At 42.9% G+C, this 17803-nt stretch overlaps 1 protein-coding gene across 2 annotated transcripts in view; it reads right to left on the bottom strand.

The window, feature by feature from the left end:
* The window catches only part of LOC121310175 (cAMP-dependent protein kinase catalytic subunit alpha), a 46562-nt gene extending 29211 nt beyond the window's left edge, over positions 1 to 17351 (bottom strand). For both annotated transcript variants that reach the window (XM_041243456.1, XM_041243458.1), the window contains exon 1: positions 16837 to 17351. In XM_041243456.1, coding sequence (XP_041099390.1) covers positions 16837 to 16882 — 46 coding nt within the window. In that variant the 5' untranslated portion in view covers positions 16883 to 17351. The remainder of the gene's footprint in view (positions 1 to 16836) is intronic.
* Between the last annotated feature and the right edge of the window lie 452 nt (positions 17352 to 17803).

Here is a 17803-nt window from a genome sequence, read left to right as displayed (position 1 = left end):
CAAACAGCAGTCAAGACGGAGGTCTGCGCTAAACAAGAACACTTTCAGCACGGTTTAGCCCTTAACCAGGAGGCTGAACAGAAACATTCCTTCCGTTAAAGGTTTACCTATTTGTCAAGCTATTTTGTGTTTGCCAAGTTTGGCTATAAGATACATAAGGATTTTAAAGCTTTTCCTACCAGATTAGCGCTAATCTTGGACTGCCCAATGTTAATTTAGGTATCAGTGAAACCAGCTGCGAAAGGGATACAGACTAACTTTCATTCACTGCATTCTTGTGCATGGTAGGAGGGAATTCAGAACGTGTCTAACGGTTTGAAAATGAGCTATTTTACACATGTGGTTGTTTAAACTTGTATTTAAAATTTTGAAGACTTGAGTTTTAGAAAGTCAGAAGTCTCACACCCTTTTGCTTCCCCCGTGTTTTTCACACTGCTCGGTCTCTACCACACAGAGGGGACAGTGAATCCAAGCCACGCCACTCCTTGCCCACTTCATTATCAGAACTGATTTTCTAAACCCTCTTCAGAGTTTCTTCGAAGAGGGTTTACCATAATTTCAGTGAAAAATCTGGAGTAAAATAAACATTGGTATCCCATCAAATTACCTGTCAAGAGTATTGACTCATTGATTCTGCTCTCAATTTCACTATAGTTGAACGTGTCAAATTAAAAAGGTGTCAAGCTGCACAAATGGAAGTTCTGTTCAGTAACAGTACTTTGACAAGCGTTCAGAAGCAAACTAAATGATGGGGTCCATGATTGAAGTCTTTAAAATCCTGAAAGGAGTTAACATTGTTGGTTAGGGCAGCACAGAAACCAGCTAGAAATGAAGTGGAGACAGAGTTAGGAAAGAGGGAAGGAGACACTTGGTGAGGGTATGGAATGGGCTACCTAGTCATGTTGTTGAGGAACAATCACTTGGATCCTTCAAGCTTGAACTTCACAAAGTTCAAGCTTAGGTTTGTAAATGCTCTCATGTAAAAACTGAGAAATGAGTGTTGGGTCACATTCCTATTCCACAGGGTTCGCTGTACAACAGCTCCACAGCTAGGTGGTTAGTGTATGAATAAAGTGTCCCAGGTTACCAGGTGTACAAGCATAGCACCAATAAATGGTGTAGGAAGCGAGGGACAAGCCTTGACATGCCAAACAGCTCCTCCTCAAGGAATGGGACTGAAACAACCTTGATTTGAATAAAATACACACATTGTGCTCCTGCTTCAAATCACAAGCAATGCTTCAGAGCAAATTGACCATGCTTTACAGAATAAGCAGGGTACAAATCTGCCATGAACCAAGGACACCGACAACTATACTGAAAAAATAAAGTCCCTCTGGAGTCTGTAGGCCTACTACTTACAGGCTCCTTAACACTGAAATCGTATAATGGTCGTTCTACTCAGTACAGTGTGTGTTACTAACATTGTACAAGGTCACGAAAACACCAGTAGGAAAACAAAGGCCCTGCTTTCTCTATTTTTTGTTTGGTTACCCATAGCAACATCACAGCTGGCAGGTCACCTTCATCATTACCTGCTGCAGGTAGCAGCGGGGAGGGAGTCTGTGGGCCTGGTGCTAAAACTGCCTCCTGTACCAGGACTGAAAACACAGAAGACAGAAGAAAACAACAACTTGCACCACACACACTACAGAAAGTGTCTGCTCACAGTGTCAACACACTGCAACAAGCAGACCTTCGTTCTTCATATCCAGGTAAACACAGAAATTAGAGCTGGTAGGAGTATCATGAAACTCTACTCACTACATGCACTGCACACTAATATGAGTGAGGGCTCTAAAGATGGACTGCAAAGTGCTAAATAGTGTACAGTACCAGGAACTCATTCCTGCACATGCAATAGCTGTGCTGAAGAACATCCTTAGCTAGTTTAAATCACGATTCCACATGTCCTCCCTACTCCATAGTGTAGAAGACAGTATGAAACACAGTTAAAAGATCATTATTGTGAGGCTGGCTCTGCTATTGTAGACATGCTGGATCTCCAGCTGTAAGGTTTTCACCACATGATCCACCACTGTTGGTTAATGCCTGTTCTGAACTGTGCTCCGTTGATAACAATAATACAGCGACAGTAATTCATGACATGTCACTGCAGAACCGTGGGAAACTGTTTTGGCAAGTATAAAAGTTTACATAAATTAATCATTAATAAAAAGGTCAGCTATGCGTGAACTAGATGCTTACTGACCAGTCTAACAGTTTGGTTAAGAGCGAGCGAGAGAGAGAATATATATAAGTTTTTTTGTGTAGCCTATATATTTTGAAATTTGAAAAAAAAAAAAAAGTTACCAAACAAATAAATAGTTGTTATTTTTTTGTTATTTTTAAATCTTGGATTCTTCAAAATAGCCACCCTTTGCCATAATAACAGCCTCACAAACACAAGGCATTCGGTTAACAAGTTTCAGCAGGAAATCACCAGACATGTCTTCTCAGCTTTTCTGCAGCAATTCCCAGAGATGTAGGGCACTTGTGGGTAGCTTTGCTTTGACTCTTCTGTCCAGTTCGTCCCATACAAGTTCTATGGGATTGAGGTCTGGAGACTGGGCAGGCCAGGTCATTGGATTGAGTTGTCCTTCACTTTCCTTCTTCGCCAGATAATTCTTGCACAACTGAGGTGTGTTTCAGGTCATTATCTTGCTGAATAATGAGGGACTGCCCAGCTAGCCGTAATCCTGATGGAATGGCATGCCTCTGAAGTATGCTAGGATAGCCATGCCAACTCTCTCACCAGCAAAGCAACCCGAGACCATGACACTGCCTCCTCCATGCTTGACAGTGGGAACCACACATGCAGAACTCATGCGCTCACCCTCTCTGCGTCTCACAAATACTCGGTGGTTGGACCCAAATATTTCAAATTTTTACTCATCGATCCTTAAGGCCGACTTCCACTCCTCAAAGTCCAGTTTCTGTGTTTTACGGCCCAGGCAAGTCTCTTCCTCTTATTCTGCACTCTTAACAATGGTTTCTTTGCAGCAATTCTTCCAGTTAGGCCAGCTTCACGCAGTCTCCTCTGAACAGTTGAGGTTGAAACATCTATACTTCTAGTAGCATTTAGCTGAGCTTGCAATTCAGGGGCAATTAATCGCCAGTTTCACAGACTTGTGACTCGAATGAACTTGTTCTCTGATTCTGAGGTCACCCTTGGCCTGGCTGACCTTGTTCGGTCCTCATGAGTGCCAGTTTCTTCAAATCGTTTGATGGTCTTGGCCACAGCAGTTACATAGACACTTGCAAAGTTCTTGCGATTTGTCTCAGATTGACCTTCATTTCTTAAAGTAACTACAGTAATTTTTCTTTGCTTAACTGAGCGTATTTTGCCATTTTCTGCTCCCTTACATTCAGGCATGACAAATTTGTCCCTATGCTACCTATAATTATAGTATGGACCCTCACCTGTTAACAATAATTGCCGACAAAAGGTTAATTAGGTAACATGCTAGTTAACTCAGAGAATATCTGACAAAGACACCTTTATACTTAGGCTAGTGTTCTAACACAGTGTTATACACATTTCAGACTTTTAACTGACTTGGGCTTCAGACTTAAATCCATTTCATTGAAATTGACAAGATTTATATTTTCATTTAAAAATGTAATTCTGATCATCATCTTATACAAGTACACATACCATATAATGAAACAGTTTTATAGACAAGTTTATACAGTTAAAAGCATAGATAATCATGAAAAACCTGGTTTCAAGCAGGTGTACTCAAACTTTTGACTGGTACTGTAGGTCTCAAGTGTGCAGTTTTGAAAGAAGCACGTGTTATGCATTTTCATTTGAAAACGGGATGTCTGGCACGGCACCAGAGACAACTCCAGCCTGCTTATCCTGCCGACCGGGAAATCTGTTTCACCCCAGCAGTGTCCGAGTCATGCCATTGGCTGAAAGCATGACAAGGAACTGGGGAAGCAGCAGCCGATTGGTTATCGATAGGAAAGCGGCCAGTAAAAGAGGTGGAGACAATTCCAGGAGGTGCAAGATAATCTGAAAGCATGGCTTGCAAACAGACATTTCTATAACAGAGTAGGACTGGCTATCCTGTTTTTAAATGCATATATTTTGTTCTAAAATGTGTGTGTTTTTCAAAACTGCACTTTTGAGACCTATGTCATGAATGGAGGTGCATGCTGGGGAACAATTGTGAAGAGTGTGAACACCTTTGTGTCTGAACAATTAGGATTGCAGGGCTGCTGCTCCTCCGTGATCACAGAGGCACTGGGAATGGAATTCTGCAGGGTTGTCTTTCTCCTCGCACTACACCCAGCCAGGTTCAGTTCATTCATCTTGTGACTATTCTGCACATTTCGCTGTCATTCCATTGATCAGGTACAAGTCAATGCCATTAAAAGATCATTATTGCCAGTAGTAAACAAGGAGAGAACAAGAAAGCGAAAGACGGCAACAAAAAGAAAAATGGCAGAGCACCTCATTCTGCAATGCTGAAAAAACGTGCTCAAGGTGGGGCTTTCCCGAAGCAAGCCAAATTAATTGTGTATTTCATTATGATTTTATTTTCCCCACACTCTGCCCATTATAGCTTTATTAAATGCAGGTAATGTTAAGCCATGACCATTTCTTAATTAAATGATATTATCTGACAAAGAAACAAGCTCAATGCTATTCTCTAGCTATACATTTTTTAAAAGGAAATTGGAACAAGTCAGTCAGCACACCTTTAAAAATATATATATTTCATATTTTATCCTGGTTATTATTATAATGCCAGTAAAATGCTAAACTTCATTTGCAGAGTACTGTACATAGGATTACTCTCACATGACACTGCTGGACTGGTACTAAATGGCTTCATATTATTTATTGTTATTGTAAATGCCAGCAATAAGCTAAACAGGTCTTTTCAAAACTCCTTCATTTGTAAACTGAAATATATTGTTAGTGGAAGACTAAATATGATTCTCACAACTGCTGGACATTTGTTTTCTTAACTGTTGTATTATAGTTAAGTTTTCCTGTTTATTTTAAAATGCCAGCAATGAGCCAAGTGATTTCTACAAAAATTGCGACAGGTTTGAAGTGTCTTCAGGTGCTTTACTTACTATATTACAGGAACAAGAGTCTAACTGAATCTTGGCTTTAGTAAAAACAAATTGTGGCAAGATTTATTAATGTACTTCTTATCTTAACTATCAGTTAGATTTGTTATAAATGTCATGTTTAAATGATCAATAACGTTTACAAAAACTGAATTTCCCGTTCCTCAGAATGGGAAATCAGTAGCCCTACTGGAGCCAGAGACAAAGCTGTGTTTTCACCCTTTCAAAAGAAATCTCCTAACAGTGGAGGATTAGTGTTGAAAGCACTTTGTTCTTGTAACATGCAGTGAAACACATGACTGTCACAAGTTCAGGGGAAAGAATGAAAGTGAGCCAAACCCTGAACTGAACTGTTAAGGTACTATTGCGTTTACAGTGGGGGTCCCATGAATAATGCATCAGACCAACCAGCTTTCCTGGGTTCCATCGATTTTACACAATGTGATAGGATTTCAATAACAGCTGGAATAAGAAATAAAAATAAAAAAGGCATTTGCCTCAAATGAAGATAGTTCAGGTACTGTCATTATACCTGAACCCCATAGAAGCGATGGCAGCGTGAAGAACAGTAGGGCTCACTGCTCACTGTGCTGTGTGGAGCGGACTTGTTTTGTGGTGCGGACAATATTCCCGAGACTCAATAGATTATCTGACTACTCATTTGCATGCATTACTTACCAATGCATACAGGACATTGTTTAAAAGTTTTTTTTTTGTTACACAACTGAACAAAAAGACCAAAAACATGACTAGGTAACTCCTCCCTTACCCTCCCCACTGTGTGAAGAAGTGTCTCCTTCCCCCTGTCCTGAGTCTATCGCCATTTAATATCCAGCTGTGTCTCCATGGTCCTGGTTTCTGTGCCCTTTTGCAGCCAAGCGTGTCACAGATGTCACCCCACAGCCAAGCATTATAGGACCAATAACCACACCGTCCTTGTTAAAAAAAAGTGTTGAGACCAGACCTGGGGTCAATTACAGCAGCATTGTTTGTTATTCTGTTAAATTACAAAATAGTTGCAATTATGCTGCAGTAATTGCAATTATAGTTGCACTAAAAAAAGTAACAGATTCCCACAGTAACATGTTTACTCTGTGTTTTCTACCCAGCATCACAGGTACAATGGCGTCAGTGAAAGAAGTGGACAATGCCAGAAGAATGTTTGCTCCGTGTAAAATACAATATGGAACTGTGAACGAGTCAGCTTGTAATTGATCAATTATATGCTAATTACAAACAGAATTACACAGGTGTGCCAAGGCTCGGCTACAATGACACCAATTGCAATTATAAATCACAACTGTAAAATCTGTTTGAGGCAGCAGAGTGAAATATTTGTTATTTCCAGACTCTTGCCAGAACACACTGAATCATTTCCATCCAAAAAAAAAAAAGGTTGTGTATGATTACAAAATATACAAAAAACGATTTAATTCTCATAAGCAGTCGATTCTTAACGTGGACCGATATGGATTACAATTAGTAAAAGTGCCTCCGCCCGTCAGCAGTTTAAATACAGTATAGAAATGTCAACGGTGCTCAATCATCGTGGGTAAGCAGCTTGTTATAGATCACGATTATGTTTACTCAAGGCAGCAGAATCCTATTTTACTACAGTTTACTTGAGAAGCGATCGTCTCGCGAGGGTGCCTAGTTTAACTGCCCTGCGGTGTTACGTGTAATGGCCTTTGAATTTAAATGCCATTACAGTACAGTAATTTATTGTCAAGACTACCACTGCATTTGAACATTTGTGGCCCCCCCCCCCCCCCCCCCCCATCTGCGACGCAAATCTCTGCTTCACAAAAAACTGAGATGCAAAGCTCTGCAATACCCCCCCCCCCCCCCCCCCCCCTCACTGTACCACTACACAACCCCCCTCCGTCTACATGCATAGCACACAATAACAGTGCTGTCAATACTATACCACTGTAAATACCCTGGGGCAAATCATGAATTATTGAACCACAATTTATTACACCCAACATAACCAAAATAAACAACTGCAACGAAAATGTCAACGGGTTGCACAACAATACAGACATTGCAGAATAACTGGCAAGCCTTTGCGTTCAAAGAGTTGACATTTCCAGTAAAATAACCAGATGGTTATTACTGGAAAGGCTCTCAACACCAGGAACCCAGCACAACCGCAGAGCGAGCGAATAACTCAGTGACTCAGACCAAGTAGAGCAAGCCTCCTGCAACAAGCAACACAGAGCTTTAGAACTCTGGACAGTACAAAAACTGCTCCGGGATTATAAAAAAAAACACTCCATAGGGCATGCGTGTGACAAATGAGGATTGAATGCCTGCAGAAGTCTAGCACCTACACACTGATATGTTTTAAATTGTTTACGTCCCGCCCCTGTCGCTGCTGACTGGCTAGCTGTGGAAGCTGCTTTTTTTTTACTTTACTGTGTTCTTAATACATGAACCTGACATTTACAATCTAAAAGTTACAAAAAAAAAAAAAAAAAAAAAAGGTCGCCAAGGTATAGGCAGGCTAGATAAGACCATGTTGTGTAATTTATAAAACTACTTTGTGGTCAAGGGTGTACTTGTTGGGATGTTAAATAAATATAAATAAAAAGTGGTTTACTGTTTAGAAGCATTAAGACAAACTTTCCCTTTAAAAACATCATGATTTTTTCTTTGGATTTTAGTGTTTCTAACCTAGTTTGCACTGTATATACACACTATATATAACCAGGATCATTCTGCTGACTTCCGCTTTAACTCTTCAAACTCAGCCCCATTCATTTTGAGGCACCAAAGGTTACGCACATATTACTCAGGCACCATAAAAGCCACCTACCTGGTTCATGGCTTGTTTAAAAGTACAGACTCAGGGTTTTCCAAAGACGTACTCAGTGTTGCTACCTGGAACTACGACTGCCTGGAGTTAAGCCTCTCATCATATGAGAGTTCACAGCTTGGGTTTTGTTTTGAGTCTATTGCTCTTTCATTGTAGCAGTTAGACTGGTATTGTTGGAAAGCATAAAAGCATACCCCCCACTATTTTTTCCTTGTTCTTGGCTAAATCAATTCAGTTCTTTGAAGCCATCTTCGCAGAACTGGAAAATTGCAGTAACTGTAATCGTTGTTGGTGCCACAGCGGTCGCTGTATTTTACTACCTAGATAAAGTACAATGTTATAAATCTTTCCATTTACAAAGAATTGCATACCTTATATCTTGCCCAGCCATAAAACACAGTAAATTCCAGGAGGTCTGTATAAAGAGCAACACGTTTTTTTAATCTGGTGTTGGCCTGGTCTCCCTGGTACGGTGTTGTGATTAGACTGCGATACACACCTCTGTTACGTTGTTATGTAAAGAGAGCATCATGATTCATCAATACACAATCGTTATACCCTTACGAGCCACCCCAGGGAAAAGGGTCCAGCCTGGAAAGCGTCCCCCTGCCCTGCAGAGCGGGAGTCCCACAGACCACTCTCCCCAGCCAACTGCCCTCTCTAACCCCGCAGGAGCAAAAGGCATTGCAGTGCCATGCAGACACCCATCCAAGAATGTACAGCGAGAGGGGCTGGGGAAAACATCTTCTACATACAACAGGTAGCTTCTAAACGCAAACTAGAAGATACTCTGTGGCCTCTCCACTGTAACACAAGGTCAAGAAAACTAGATTTCCCATTCACTATAGGTCTTAAATGTGAAGTTTTGATAGAATCGGCACTCATTTTAAAACAGGATATCTGGTACTACACCAGGTTAAAGAAATCACCAATCTGCAAGTCATGTTTTTAGTCTTGCACTTCAGGGGTCAGCTAGAGGGTGAGATTGGTCATTGACAGGAAAGAAGCCAGTGAAGGGGTGGGGACAATCAGCTGCTTCTGCCGTTGACTGACATGCATCCAGCCTGCAAACTTTACTTAGTGAAATGAATCCAAGGGATACGACCTGACAATATTGGGAGGTGTAGTCTTTTGTCCTGGAGCCTTTTCTCATTAAATAGGCTCCAGAACTATGTATGCCAAGGTGCTCTGTGCGAAGATTGGGATTGCAAACAGTAAATCCATTTAACTGAGGAACAAAATAAGCACATCTGATCAGTATTACACAGGAACATATGAGACTGCCACACTTTCAACAGACACCACCTGCTGGCAAGTTGAGAAATTCACTAAATAAACCATGTGCACAATAAACATGACAGGTTATTTTATATACCCAGAATGAAAAAAAAAAAGTGTTCTGATACGTGCCTTGGTAATCATTTTAACAACCCAATGTTTGTGCACTCCATCGAATATATTTATTGCAAATATGTCACTTTCTCCCAGTTAGGAGAGTTTAAATGCTGCTTACGTTCTCCACCTTTCTTGAATCTTATTTCAGCACATTCTGCATGTTGTAGCTTACCTAATAGGGGGCATGTTTTACCAGTCTGGTCACGTCTGCAATTGTTCCAAATGGTTCTTATTGCAATTTCTCAAATACAACTGCTTCAGGAGCATCTTGTGGGTTCCAGTTCCCTGCTGTAGATCTGTTACAGGAGCTTCTCGTGGGTTTGTTCCCTGCTGTAGATCTGTTACAGGAGCTTCTCGTGGGTTCCAGTTCCCTGCTGTAGATCTGTTACAGGAGCTTCTCGTGGGTTCCAGTTCCCTGCTGTAGATCTGTTACAGGAGCTTCTCGTGGGTTTGTTCCCTGCTGTAGATCTGTTACAGGAGCTTCTCGTGGGTTCCAGTTCCCTGCTGTAGATCTGTTACAGGAGCGTCTCGTGGGTTCCAGTTCCCTGCTGTAGATCTGTTACAGGAGCTTCTCGTGGGTTTGTTCCCTGCTGTAGATCTGTTACAGGAGCTTCTCGTGGGTTCCAGTTCCCTGCTGTAGATCTGTTACAGGAGCTTCTCGTGGGTTTGTTCCCTGCTGTAGATCTGTTACAGGAGCTTCTCGTGGGTTTGTTCCCTGCTGTCGATCTGTTACAGGAGCTTCTCGTGGGTTTCAGTTCCCTGCTGTAGATCTGTTACAGGAGCTTCTCGTGGGTTTGTTCCCTGCTGTAGATCTGTTACAGGAGCTTCTCGTGGGTTTGTTCCCTGCTGTAGATCTGTTACAGGAGCTTCTCGTGGGTTTGTTCCCTGCTGTAGATCTGTTACAGGAGCTTCTCGTGGGTTTGTTCCCTGCTGTAGATCTGTTACAGGAGCTTCTCGTGGGTTTGTTCCCTGCTGTCGATCTGTGGGCTTCTCGTGGGTTTGTTCCCTGCTGTAGATCTGTTACAGGAGCTTCTCGTGGGTTTGTTCCCTGCTGTAGATCTGTTACAGGAGCGTCTCGTGGGTTCCAGTTCCCTGCTGTAGATCTGTTACAGGAGCGTCTCGTGGGTTTGTTCCCTGCTGTAGATCTGTTACAGGAGCACCTCGTCAATTCGGGTTGCCTGCTGTACTTCTGTGCCTCACAGATACAGTAGGTCACAGTACCTTTACAGGATTTTTATTTACTGAATTTATATAGCACTTTATACAAAAGTAAATAGCAGAAACCACAACACACATACAACTGCCATAATCAGACCATTTAAACAGTATACACAATCCAAAAGCTGCAATTTTAAAGTTAAAACCCACAAACACGAGAAAGCCATTTTATAAAATGGTGTTTTTAGTCAATTCAATTCCATACTGCACAGGGAGCCAGTGTAAAGAGGCCAGAACAGGGGTAATATGTTCACTCTTCCTGGTTTTAGTCAGAATTCTAGCCGCGGTATTCTGAACAAGCTGCAAGCGGATATCACACAATTTGGAACACCAGAAAACAGTGCATTACAATAATCAATTCTATATGAAACAAAGGCACGCGTTAGTCTCTCAGCATCAGACATGGAAATAATTGGTCCAAGTTTTGCTACATTTCTCAAATGGTAAAAAAATACTTTAGTAATTTCCCTAATGAGTCTCAAATGATAGATCAGGATCAAAGACGACCCCCAAACCAAATTTCTACTTTTAAATTTTGATAAGAGACTGAAAGGGTCGAGCTCACGTAATCCCGCATTTCCTTTTAGTTGGTTCTGCGAGCTCACTAGCATAACCTCCGTTTTGATATTAGGACCCAGCTCCACCCAATAGCCTGCCTCCAGATCATTTAAAAAATAAACAAGTGGAAAACCCATTAAAAAACAAGCAAAGAACCAAATTTATGAAGCAAAAGGGTAGAGCTTTGTATCTCACCTACAATCAGACAAGCCCCCTGCTCGCATCTTAATCCTGGCTCAGGCTGGCTAGACACACTGCTGTACAGAAGCAGGGCAGCCCGGTTGTAAAACGAAGGCTCACCTTTTCTATGAGATCGTGCGAGCTCAACTGACGGAAAAGCAGTTAATCAGAGACTTTACTGCAGAGCATTTTTATATTTCAGAAACAAAACCCCTGTGAACTAGGGACAGGAATTTTAAAACGTATAAACTCTAAAGAGGTAAAAAGTTTAATATGATAGACGTGTAATCGGTCACGTGTCAAATGACACCAAAACGCATTTTGTTTGTGCATTAATTTTAGTAATTCATCATCGCATATGAGATTGCTGTAGTACCACATTAAAAGGGGCGTTCACACCGGACGCGGCGCGGCACCAGCAATTGTTTTCAATGAAGACAGTCACGGAAAGAGGCGCACAGGAGAGAAAATATTTTCAACTTTCTCCGTGTCGTGACGGAAACTACCAGCAGCCAATCAGGGGGCAGTAGGACGCTCCTTTGCGAGGAGGAAATAAAAATAATAATAATACTAAGATGGAGGAAAAGCTTGTAGTTCTGGTTTCTGGTTTTCCAGAGCTGTATAATACACATTAAGCAGGTCTGAAATCTGCCCTCATCAAATCGGAGCTCCTGTATCAGCCCATGATATTCGCCGTACCTTTTCCTTTTCCTGAGGATGTCATGGACCCAAAGCCGTCTTACATTTTCTTTCTCCGGTAGATCAGGGCGATCGCAATGATCTTTTTTTGGTTGCCGTCATTGTTCCAGGTATTGTGTTGTCGCTTTTACAGTCCGTACATACCACCCCCCCAAAAAAAAAAAAAAAAAAAAAATTGATATGATGGGATGGCAGTAGTTGCATTTTTTAATCATGTGTATAACCCTAAATAACATCAATGTATAATGATGCCTTAACTCACACTGTCTTTGCCTATACCAGCAAAACAGACAAAACTCACAAAGAATGAAAGAAAGAAAATATCTACATTTGTTTTTTATTTTAACCATAACAATGTGTGTCTTCTGCATAAACACAGTTTTCCCTTCCCACTGGCATGTACTGTTTGTTGCTTGTACATGCAGCCATGACGTAACAGACCGCCCACTGGCTTTCCCCCGCCGCGCTCGGTGTGAACAGCGGTTTGCCGCGCTGCTCAAGGAGGAGGCTTGCACGCCGCGCTCTGTGTGAACAGCGGTCTGCCGCGCTGCTCAAGGAGGAGGCTTGCACGCCGCGCTCGGTGTGAACAGCGGTCTGCCGCGCTGCTCAAGGAGGAGGCTTGCACGCCGCGCTCAGTGTGAACAGCGGTCTGCCGCGCTGCTCAAGGAGGAGGCTTGCACGCCGCGCTCGGTGTGAACAGCGGTCTGCCGCGCTGCTCAAGGAGGAGGCTTGCACGCCGCGCTCTGTGTGAACAGCGGTCTGCCGCGCTGCTCAAGGAGGAGGCTTGCACGCCGCGCTCGGTGTGAACAGCGGTCTGCCGCGCTACTCAAGGAGGAGGCTTGCACGCCGCGCTCGGTGTGAACAGCGGTCTGCCGCGCTGCTCAAGGAGGAGGCTTGCACGCCGCGCTCAGTGTGAACAGCGGTCTGCCGCGCTGCTCAAGGAGGAAGCATGCGCGCCCCTCCCGGTGTGAACAGCCTTTAAGGGCGGATATTATACAAAGGAAGGAGTTTGGCAATTGCCTCCAAGTAGCTTTTCTAATTGGTGCACAGAAAGATTGACGCTGGGGCGGGTTTTATTCTCGGTCAATCTGGCGCTTCATTGGTGCACTGCGTGTGTTCATGTCTACAGTAGGCGTGGTATGGCATCAATTCCACAGCGGGGTTAAATAGCGTTAATGACCAGGATTTTTTTCTATTGTTCTATATTTAAAACGACATCTAAACAAAGGAAGCCACGTTTGGAAGTATTTTGAGGAACCGAACGAGAAAACCATGGTATGTAAATAATTATGACAAACAAAACTGCTGTACCACAAAATCACAAGTTCAATGAAAACATTCAGAATTACTGTGGATGGAGCGAATGATGGCAATAAAAAGCAAACATCCATAACAGCATTTGCTATGGATTTGGCCGAACACGGCGTGATCACGTTATCCCCTATGAGGACAGTGCGTGTGAATTGTGAAAGCAGCAGTTTTGAAATCAGTGTAAGATTATCCCAATACTGTGCCGACCCATAAAACAATAACAGCGAGGCTGGAAAAACTTCAAGAAAATCGTGCTGCAACTGTTCATACAAAACTTTCAAAGGGAGAAAAAGCTGCAATCACCACACTCGTGGCCCCCATTCCCCAGTCTTCCCACGGCCAGAAGGCTTTTTCACTTGAAATTGTTCTGCAAGCTTTTGGAACGAACGGCCGTTTATGCTGAGAACAGTTTGTATTTGTATGTTGGAACTACTGCACTAAAGTAAAGGACACGAGACACACTTCAAACAGGCAGGCCAGGCATCTCTCTTTACTATTCAATGTAAAGTTGTGTGAATAAGTGAATTTGAATACTTTGCGTAATTTAGTAACACTTGACCATATACAATTAACTGCACAAGAAGGCAAATATTATAGTAATAGGATTACTTGATTGTGTGTTCATCTGGCATTTAAAATAGGACTTGTGGCAATGTTTGGGAGGTTTCTGTACACTAGTACAGTATACAGAGGACAGTGGTGTTTGATTCAACTACTCGTCTCGAGCAGCAGTAGATCTCAAAAATCCCACCACTACTATCAAAGATCAAACTTTTAAATCCGAGGCAGACTTTGTAATTTCATTCATAGTGCTCTTTAAAATTACAAAATATTGTGCCATTTTATTGCTGGTAATTACCTTTTCCAGAAGTGAAAGTTTTCAATTGTAAGCACAACTCGCTTTCGCACTGTACAGTGGGTGAGGTTTGTCTTTTTTTTTTTTAATATATAAAACCATATAATTTTGGGCAAAGTTACTTCCAACAAAAAAAAAACTACAAAAAACTTTAGGTTTCTGTTTTCTTGTTGCTAAATGAACCTTTTAAAGAAACACACTATTCTAAAAACATGATACTATCTGAAAACTTCAATATATACATTGTGTAGGTGTTTTTTTTTAAAAACTTTGTAGTGAAGTCTTTGCAATGTTGAAACATTTGCTGATTTAGGGTTTATTTGCTTGAAAATAATAAACAGGGCTGTCAGTATCAGAATGTAATATAAAGAGGGTGTGTGTGTAGATATGGTTTGAATGCTGACATTGCAAAGAGTTTAAACGTTCAGAAATTTACCAAAAGCGCATCCCTACTATTATCCCCTGAAGGTGGACAAGGAATTGAGCGTTTGTCATTCAAACCGTTTCTTATTAAAATACGTTTGAGTGCGACTCAAGTACCACGGGGAGGAAACTGGCAGTTTGGATGGCAGATCGAACCCGTCAGTAGAATTGTGAACCCTGTTTGGTGAACCGCGTTACATAAAGAAAGTTAGCATCGTTGTTTTGCAGGCTAGGTCCCTTGTAAAGGGCTCAGTGCACTCAGAGTCCAAACACTCTCCTCACTTTCACTTCCTATTGCTGTGAGAATTCAGCACAGTCAGTGGTCTCAGCCCAGCCCCCCAGTGGACTGCTGTCCACATCACAATCCAAACATGAAACTGGCAGGTCTCTCACGAACTGCACACCAGCCAGCCGAATGATACTGGAGTGAACACTGGATTCATGTTGCAGAACTAAATTGGGATCTATAACTACTCAATAGAGCATAATTGAAAAATACCAAAATGTGTTTAGTAAATCCAATTACAAACATTTCAACTACAAGTCTTTCTAGCGCAAACATGCCACTGAATTTGTTATGTTTCTTTTAGTAAGAATAAAAACGTCCTCTCTCGTATCCTTACTGCTAGTTTCAAAGGCCCAGATTAGAACGACTTTTGGGGGGTATAAACAAACTGGACAGTCAACAAACAGGACTGAATACTGAGAAGAGCACATTATTTTAAACTCTGGAAAAAAAATGAATAAACAGAGCCCAAGAATTCAATTCTGCAGCTTGCAGTGCTTATCCTGTTTGGGTATGTTGCCCTGTATCAATGGAGTTTTGTCTCTATGAAAACATGGGACTCTTGTACTTCTAGTTCAGAGGTACTCAACTCTGGCCCTCGAGAACTATTGCAGTCCTGGTCTTTATTTCAACCAGGTCCTAAAATTAGTTAAGTGCCTCTTAGCAGTGTCAATGAACTACATTAGAACCTGCTTGGAGTAAAAACCTGCACTGGCACCAAAGCGAGCAAGCATAGGTGGGCCGAACGGCCTTGTCTCATTCTGGAATTTCTACTGTTCTTAATATACTTGACACATAGGGTCCACTGCAATGTAATCACAGTACCTACTAACGGAGATCATCGCCTAGGGAGTAGGGAGGACAGGGTTAACAATAGTCTGCCAGATAGAACCAACTGCAATGAACTAGCCCTCTGCAGATAGTCTGCAGGTGGGTGTTAAAGATGATCTCGATTGCAATGAACACAATGGGACCAGTTTTAAATTCAACGGTACACTGACCCAAAATGACGACATTTACGTCTCAGCTAAATGTTTCCTATTTCCACTTTACAAATCTGCTTCAAGACAAAGTTTATATTCTAGAAAGAAAACTGTGGAGTGTAGATATAAACTACTGTTAAGCGAAACTGACCGAGTTTGTACTGTGCTCGTATTATGTAACAGTATTACTGGGTCATATACCGAAAAAGAGAAATAAAGGATGGGGCATGTATACAGGGCTGGGTTTAGCACTGGTCTTGTACCCATAAACAGGAGAGCAAGACGAGTGGCGACAGGGTCTGGGGAACCAGCTGCTAAAGTGTACATTCCCAGTCCGTAGCACACACTGAACCTACACAAGGACATCTCTCTTTACACATGCTCGATGTTATCAGTACAGTAGTATAATCATAATGTGCTTGAAGACAGCGGTCACACCTCATCTCGTGCAATGTGCAAAGTTAACTTAAAGTTTACGTTGCGATGTGATTTAGCACTCTTGCTTTCACTCGTAAATGCACCCCCCCAACAAAACTTCAAATGAAATTAATACAACCTCTGCGGGCCAACCACACCTGCGAGTTGGTGGCTCCGGCATTTTGCCAGGTTTTTGTGACGAGCTTGACTTCCTCCTTGTTACAGTGGATGACAGAGGCAGGCTGCTTGCTTTCAAATACCCGGCGTCAGTATCTCTTAATTTAGGAAGCCAAATTATACCGATCTGATTAATCGCCATAGCCCAAATGCATTGTCGGTACCGAGCCTACAGCACAGTCGCATTCCCCGGCTCCGGGTCTAGGCAGATGAAGAGACGGTAAAGCCCTCAGTATAAACGCTGGTAATATACAGACAGTGTGTCCAATCCCCAATCCGTCACACAGCTCCATCCAAAAATAAATTAACCGCCATCCCTCCGTGTTCCAGCAGCTCAGATATTCAGCGACTGTGTGACCGAGCAGACCATAACTCGCTCCTTAATCTACAGGATCGCACCGCTTCTCATTGCTTTTATACTTACCACTCTCCATCTCGCTGCCTTTTTTTGCCGTGGGCGTGTTGCCCATCCTTCCAGCTGGGCTCTGCGATGCTTCAGCCCCGGCTCGCTTCTTTCCCTGCTCTCGGTCCTTCTTGCCGGGTCCGGCTGGGTCTCTTTACTCGCTAGTATTTCGCTCAGTTAGTCCACCCCCTGGGATCACTCGGTGGTTAGTGTTGCTGGTCTGTTTATTCCCCCCCGGGTCGTGCCCGGTCCGGTCCACCCGGCTCGGCTCCCCCTTCCCCGCCTGCCCCTCCTCAAAGGCCCTGCCGCGGCCCCCGGACTCTCCCCTGTATTTAGAGCGATTACACTGTGCAGCGCCACGGACTGTCCCGATTGCCCGTTCCCCCAAATCGCTCACACCGCCTTCTGTTCCAAAACGCGGTTCCGATCCCAGCTCCGAACCCGACACCGATCTGAATCACCCCGAATCAACAGCACCCCCTAATCCTCAATTTTAAGGCTGACGGAACTCCGGCCGCACGAAGAACCCGCCCCTGTGAGCAGCCCATAGGACTGTTCAAACATGACGGACAGCGACCTGGAGCCTGCCAATTGGTCATCTCCCCGTAACTCTTCATTTCTCCGGCATTGGATTGGTCCATTCTAATCTGTCAACACAATTCCATCCCGCCCCATTCACTCGACGGATGACGTCACCTATTATTTTCCTCCAGCTCTCCGCCCGCCCTCTTTTTTAATTCAGAATTTTGGTTGGCAGTTTTCTTGAGGATAAACCTGCCTTCTACCTAGCAACCCACCCATACGCCGAATTCTGATAGGACACTTGGGAAAGGCTTGACGACGACACAGCCTCGATAACCCTTCCCCGCCTAGCTGATCCGCGATTGGTTGGGGGACGTCAGCAAGATGCTATTTTTAGAAAGTTGGTCAGAATTTAAGGCACGCGGGGGGACTACGGCAGTGGAATATTATTAAACAGAGCGCGAGT

This window comes from Polyodon spathula, unplaced genomic scaffold, assembly GCF_017654505.1.
Source record: "Polyodon spathula isolate WHYD16114869_AA unplaced genomic scaffold, ASM1765450v1 scaffolds_1792, whole genome shotgun sequence".
In the NCBI taxonomy this organism is placed as follows: Eukaryota; Metazoa; Chordata; class Actinopteri; order Acipenseriformes; family Polyodontidae; genus Polyodon; species Polyodon spathula.
This window is presented reverse-complemented; position numbering and strand designations above follow the sequence as displayed.